At 37.4% G+C, this 7,602-nt stretch overlaps 1 protein-coding gene across 1 annotated transcript in view; it reads right to left on the bottom strand.

Annotated features, from left to right (window-relative positions):
- Window positions 1–6,382: 6,382 nt before the first annotated feature.
- The window catches only part of LOC121985338 (mediator of RNA polymerase II transcription subunit 12), a 64,274-nt gene continuing 63,054 nt past the window's right edge, over window positions 6,383–7,602 (bottom strand). The window contains exon 14 of the mRNA XM_042538724.1: window positions 6,383–7,177. Coding sequence (XP_042394658.1) covers window positions 6,731–7,177 — 447 coding nt within the window. The 3' untranslated portion in view covers window positions 6,383–6,730. The remainder of the gene's footprint in view (window positions 7,178–7,602) is intronic.

The following is a 7,602-nucleotide window of genomic DNA, read 5'->3' as shown; positions in this document are numbered from 1 at the left end:
CAATTAAATATTCAATTCAGTAATTGGCTTCTAGGCTATGATGAGACACTAGACCTTCTTGGTTATTGGAGCATCAACCACTTCTAGACAAAGCCTCTTAAAGAATTTAAATATTTCATTTTATTTTTGAAAGCCCTAGATCTAACAGGTCATGCATCAAAAGATAATTTTAATTTAAGCATGATTTTGAAACCCAAAACAGATTCCTTCCAGCCGGATTTATCAAAAACTTTCTAGGAACATACTTATGTGATATTTTTCTAATTTAGCCCTTATGGTATTTAAGATACCAATTTAGGTTTTTATAATTTTTCCAGGTATTTTTATTATCATATGCAAAGTTTCTTGATTTTTCAATTTGTCCCTTTAATTTTTCATTTTCATCTTTTAATCTATCATACATTTCTAGGGGGAATGTTTTTGTTAGGATTGTTCTTAATTCCAAAACTTCCTTTTTCAAATTAATATTTTTTTGTTTTTAGTTTACATAGGGATCTGGTCATGGATTTAATACCTGAATATAACTGGTCAAGGGTAGTAAACATACCTCACTTACCGGATTTGTTCTGAAGTTTGTTTCTTCCTCCTCGCTGCTGGTTTCCTCTAAGGAGTCTCCCCCTTCATCTATGCTCTCCTCCTGGTGGCTTGTCATCAGTGCAAGTCCAACGTACTCCTCCAGATCTGACTCTGATGACAACTCATCCCACATCGCTTTCAAGGTTTTGTGCTTTGTTGTAGTTAGTCCCTTCTTGTTTTCCTTCTTCAGCTTTGGGCAATCATCCTTAATGTGTCATTCTTCATTGTAGTTATAACATCTTACCTTCCTTGCTCTTCTTTTCTTTGTCTGCACTTGATTAAACTTATTAGTTTTAAAAAATTTCTTGAATTTCCTTACTATGTATGTTGTTTCATCATCGTCGAAGGAGTTTTCGGCGACTAATTCATCCTTCTTAGCTTTTAGAGCAATGTTATTTGATTTCTATATTTACTAAGAATCTATACAGCGAGACTCGTGAAGTTCAAGAGTTGAAAATAATCTTTCAAGAGTACATACCTCAAGGTCCTTAGAGATGTAGTAAGCATCTACTAAGGCTGACCATTCTTGAGTTCTCGAAAAGGAGTTAAGTGCGTACCTTACAGAGTCACAATTTGTTACATTTTCTCCGAGATTTGTTAAGCTGGGTGATCAGGTCTTTGATTTTTGCATGGAGTTGGGCTACCTTCTCTCCCTTATTCATTCAGAGGTTCGTCAGTTGGCTTCTGAGGATATCTCGCTTAGCCAGTTTTGATTCCGAGGTACCTTCGTGAAGCTTCAAGAATTTCTTCTAGAGATCTTTGGCGGAGTTGTATCTTCTGATCCAGCTGACCTCCTGGGCGGAAGAACGCTGAGTAGATGGAACTCTGCTTTTTTATTAGCCACGAAATCGGCTTGCTTCTTCTTCGTCCATGTGTATTCTTCTTTCTCGGCTTCGTGTTGATCCGTAGGTGCTACAAAATTGTATTTTATACTTAAGAGAATTTTGAAGTCGATTTTGAAGAATACCTCCATGCGCTTCTTCCAGATTGCGAAGTCTCCCTCAAATTTTGGCGGGTAGATGCTAGATCCGGCCATTTCTTTTGCTTCGGATGACTGTTAATCCTTCTGAAGTGAACTTGGCTCTGATACCAATTGTTAGGATCAATGCGGCTGGCAAGAAGGGGTTAATTGCCAACACAATAATAACAAACAACCCTTTCTTGATCTTTTGAAATAATAGGATACTTATATAAAAAAGAATTGATAAATGCAAAAAGAAAGAGGCTACCGATTTTTTACTTGGTTACAACCGGGAAGGTTGTTAATCCAAGACTCTGAAGCACTACTCAAATTCTCTTTTCGTCGTAGGCGGAGAAGCCTCTTACAAGCGTTGGAAGCACACACAGCCGTAGAACACTTAAAGAAACTTGTATATAAGTTGTTCTAGACTATGGGATCAGGGCTATATTTATAGCCCTGTTCAGGGCGCCTTGAAGGGTTCTAGACGGCTGGAAGGGGATAAAATTTTATCCCCATTGTAACAGCTCGCACCACATCAAGTTTGGATAAAAGTCTTAGTCCGGGCGCCCAGAAGAGTTTCGGGCGCCCGGACCCAAGAAAGTCAACATCCTGTTGACTTTTGGTCTCGGTCTTCCACTCTGATTCCGCTCCAGCTCCACTCGCTTGGGTGATCTCGGCCATCTAGAATAGGGCTCACCCAAACCTAACTTCTGACCTTTGAGCAATCTTCCACTCCGACTTCTCGTCCCTCGAAAATGTCGTGCGCCTCCTTCTCGTTTGCCCGCGTACTCTTCCGTAGCACCTCGTCCCTCAGATGCACCGAGTCCGTTAGCTCTCAATTTAACAAAACTCCCGATTTATCAAACCTTAGCATACAAGAAAAACTTGTTCGTCTATAAAAGAGAAGACAAAAAATTGCAGTAAAAAGAAAAAATGAAATCTAGATTAATCATATTGTCAATAAAACTAATATCAACTACACACTCCCTGGTAACAGCGGCAAAAATTTGGTGTGTGTTAACCAAAGGTGCATGGTCATCATTAAGTAGTAAAATTATCGTCCGTAGGGATCGTGGAACTGATTTCCAGTTACGTGAAACAAAAGGCTATCTAGACGAATCAAATTTGAGAGAGTTGTTGTGAAAGGAAGCAAGCTAATGAAACAGAATATAGTTGTGAATCCCTCTCTTACCTCAATATTAAATCATATTTGAAGGTGCTCTATCCTTTGGTGAATATACCTGTGTATTTATCCTAGGGGTGTAAACGAATCGAATCGAGCCGAATATGCTGAAAAATTTAAGGCTCGAATTCGGCTCGAAATAGGTATATTCGAGTTCGAGCTCAATTCGAAGCTCGAAAATTTTAAAATGTTTGGTTCGAGTTCGGTTCGAATTAGGGTTCGGGTTCGAATTCGGCTCGAAATATTCGAACATGTTCGCGAACTATTCGAATTATTACTCGAAAATATGTTCGAAAGGCTCGAAATTTATTTATTTAATATATATTTAACTTATATTAATAAATATTAAGGCTCGTGAGCGGCTCGCGAGCGGCTCGAACAATATAATTTGGGTTCGAGTTCGGCTCAAAAAAAAGTTCGAACATGTTCGAGTTCGGCTCAAATTCGATAAATTCGAATACGAATCAAATATTTTTCGAGCCGGCTCGAAAAACTCGCGAGCCGGCTCGATTCGTTTGCAGCCCTAATTTATCCTAACACACCCCATATTTCGTGGTAGTTGAACTAGGATAGATTCATTACGCTCCGTGATAGTCAATGATATCCTCAAGAGAGTTTGGACTATATTCGTGAACAAACCCTCAAGTCAAATTCTTATAGGTCCAATATATGAGCACAGATCTCCTGGACCACTTTTTTGTGGTCCAGAGGATGTGTCACTCGTATTTGCTGCCGGATCATGGCTACGATCCGGCTGTAAATTATTATGATCCCTTCCTGGGTTCACCGTCCTCACCAGGTTATAGTTTTTGTTCGGAGCAGGCGGCTGGAGGCCGCCCGGAGCCTCCGGTGGTGGATAAGTGGCCAGGTTACTGGGCGCCGAGCGAGGGTGTCCTCCGGGCGGCCTCCGGCCGCCCGCTCTGAACAAAAACTATAACCTAATGGAGACGGTGAACCTAAGAAGGGATTGTAACCATTTACAGCCGGATTGCGATCACAATCCGACCGTAAATACGAGTGGCACATCCCCTAGACCACTAAAAGTGGTCCAGGAGATCCTGCCTCCCAATATAGGAGTTTGCCTTTTGATTAGCATGTTAAGTATGCTAAGAATTGAATCAAGGATAAAATAAATCATGAAATAAAAGAGAATATTAACAAACTACAATTGTCAATTCAATGTCGAGTTACACGCTAATCCTAGAATTAATGAGGTTACTCCATCACAATGGAGAAACAAGACAAAGACATCATTAAGCATTCTATAACTAAAAAAAATATTAAAATGCAGAAAGAACTTAGTTTGTAGATGTCGATGACATCTTTGGATAATCTTCACGTGCTCCTTGGCTGGCAGAATCTCCAAGCTCCTTGAATCTCTTCGAAGGCACCTCTCTTTTGGAGTCTCCTACATGAGAACCCCGCAATCCCGTGAACAGGTGCTCTTGATGCTTTTATAGCCACCAAAAGTTACCAAAATACAATTTTATTTCCTAAATTTTCGAAGGATGCAATCATCATGACCTAGCAATCCACAGCCGTGGTAGGCACCATAGGCTGGTCGTGGATCATGTTAGGAAGTCTCTCACCGAAATCTTGAATGGAACACGGTCATGGCAAATGCCAAGGTCTAGTCGTGTTCCTTGCTGGAAGCTCTAAGCGATACTCCGAATCCAATTATATTTCCATGGATGGCACACAATCGTGGAAGGTGTCACGGTCAAGTCGTGTATCATTCTAAAATGTTGCTTTAATAGCTTTTCGTCTCCAAATAAGCTCCAATGCCAAGAGCTTCACGTTCCTTCGTCATAAATCACTAAGAGCAGTAACTTGAAAAAAATAGAAATCAATGCAGAAGTTAGAAATTAACCTAAATAATGCTTATATAAAGAAGTAAATGCATGCTAAATAATAACGAAAACATAAGTATAATTTACCTGCATCAATAGGTATATTACCAAACATGTCATAGGTTCAATTTCTTCTATTGGATCAATGCATAATAATGTTCATCTCAAGTGGTCCAATATCGTCGGCCCTCAACTAGAATTGACATTTTCTCCATCACAATTATTGGGAATAGACATCTATAATAATTAGTCTTGGATAATTTTTTTTAAAAAAAATATGTTTATTTAAATACAAATAGCACATAAAAAACTCTAGACAAATTATAATGGTTGATGTTGATGCTTTAATTATAAGATTCACTAAGCCCTATTTAACCACTCCTAGAGCAACTATTCATGGTCATTATGGTAAAATATTTTACGAAGGAGATACATTAATTATATTTATATAGGAATCCACAAGAGGCATTTTTCCCTAGCACAGCAGCTCTTTGCATGGAGAAGGTCAAGACACCCAATAGAGCATTTTACATCTATTGAGAATTGGTTCCAAGAACTATTAGAATAACTACATATATGATTATCAACTGAACTCTCAGGGCGTGGCACAGACGGTGGACGCATGACATCTCTGATGTAATGGTCAAAGATTAATTCTCAGGAACTGACGATCTGGGATTTACCTCACCATACGTCTGATGCCTGTGTACCTGCATGTACCTCCCTCCATATCCATAGAGCTAGCACTAAGAGATTGTTAATGTAACGAATCTATATTTTATATAATTATCAACTGCGTCAACTCATAAAGAAGGTTCAATTTCTTCTAAAGCACACTATGAGAGGCTAGAAAATCTAATTATAGAATAAAAATTTAGGACGAGAGATCGATGAATTCGAGATTTTTGAACTAGACATAGAGATAGAAAAACCGGTATAGAGAAAATAAAATGATTCAAGGTGGTATATATAAATCATCTTATAAGCGATAAAAAAAATTAAATTACTTATGCGATTTAAAATTTTAATTTAGATATTTATAGTTTGATTGAATGTTAAATTTACTTGGATAATATGTACGGTAATTTTTTTAATTGAGAAATTATATATTTTAAATATTTTTAATCTATTTAAAATATGTTAGTATTTTTGCAAAGTAACAAGTAGATGAAAATATAACATAAATTATAAGATAAATTTAATGATAAATTTAAAATAAAATTATATATAAATGTATAAATAGATTCATAGACAAAAATTATATTGTATATATTATAAACAACTATATAATCCATCTGTAAAATTACAAATAAAATACTTCCATCTCAAAATCAGTAATGAAACTTTCAATAATAAATTTTTGAAATAGAATTCTCTATCGAGATCAAGTTTTTTCATCTCTGACTTGTCTTACTGTAGTAAATTTAGCATTGCTCAACAACTCTTCCAGTTCTCATAACCAAATTATTGTCTCAAGGGGCCTTGTAGCATATTTTATAGTCTACAAAGAAGTCTCAAAAACATATTGTTCTTGCCTGCTTCAAAAGATTTCGTTGCTTCAAAATAACAATGGGATACAAGCCTGGCTTCTAACAACCAAAGAATAGCTGAGCTACCTAGTTATGCATGCTTCTAACAATCAAGAAAATATTGTAGCAAAACTGCAGCTAGCAGCAAGGCAATCTAACTTTCACAAAAATTTATAGCCTGGCATGAGTTGAGCTGTCGTGTCGAAACAGAACTTTTCCAAGGCTAACACAGGTCAGGATCAAACAAAGACAAAGCAAATATTATATTAGGACATTAGCACAATGACAAAAGATAGAAATGTACTAATCATGATTCACCCGCCAAATGATAATTCCCAAAGCTTGTTTTCTAATGTTACAACGTCACAATGTCACATTACAAAACAGAATGGCAACGGAATGAATGATTCAAATGGATTGGGGTTCCATTCCGGAGGCGGGCATTTTACTTGAACACTTATGTACAAGTCAAGCTTAAGCAGCAAAATCAGGGTGGAAGCTAATCTATCTGGGTGGATGTTTTAAATGTAAAATGTTGGCCCCACAATCACTGTATCTAAACCACAAATCCTTAATTATACCACCACCCTATTTTTTCAGTCAAATCAAATGAAAAGTGGTCTATTCATGGTCAGCTCAGCTGAATATCCTCATCAAGGGCCCCAATATAAGTAAGGTCTGTTCTCTGTACCCTTACAGAACCTTTGAGCCAGCTGCAGGCCTTGAGATTGCTATGATCTCCACTAGCATTACCTGTGTAAGTATTGCTGCTACCAATCAAGACTGAAGCACAACTTGTGCCATCTTCAAGTAAGGTCCAGGGATCAATATCCATTTCCATTTCTTGCAAGGCTGAATTCTTGTTTCTGCTAGAGAAATTATTAGATATGCGAGCTAGAATGCCTCTTTGGTAAAGACCAGAATTTGGTGTGCTGGGACTAAGGGATGTGACTGCAGCTGGAGACAAAATTGGAAGATGGCAAGGAATCGACAAAGGAAGAGATGGTGCTAGTATTGGCATGGCTGATTGAATACGTCGTCGAATTGCTGCTGGCATCTCCAAACGATCTAGCTCATTCTACAACAGTCGGAGTATGTATTATCAGGAATGACAAAATAATACCCCACAACCAGTAAGACAACTTTCCAATTGTAAATGAACATTTGTACATTTAATTAGAAACTGGCAAAACATTCTGATACAGCACCATACACTATACAAACAAAAAGAATTTTATTTCTATAGGAAGAACAACAGGCCTAGATAACTAAGAAATAATAGCCAATTAAACAAAAGAGTTGCAGTGGCTAGATGAAAACAGAAACACGAGAATCCTAAACAGCAAGTGAGGTTGTAGCAATTTTCTGCACGGCTATTAGTATGGTACATGAAGCAAAGACAACAAAACACATACACATTCATTCCCATTAACATAAACATGCCTATTCTAACTCTGATATAAAACAAAGATATTAGAAGATCATGGACTAGAAAATCACAAA

Source organism: Zingiber officinale, chromosome 5B (genome assembly GCF_018446385.1).
Source record: "Zingiber officinale cultivar Zhangliang chromosome 5B, Zo_v1.1, whole genome shotgun sequence".
In the NCBI taxonomy this organism is placed as follows: Eukaryota; Viridiplantae; Streptophyta; class Magnoliopsida; order Zingiberales; family Zingiberaceae; genus Zingiber; species Zingiber officinale.
The sequence above is the reverse complement of the archived record's forward strand: the minus strand, read 5'-3'. Positions and strand labels throughout refer to the sequence as shown.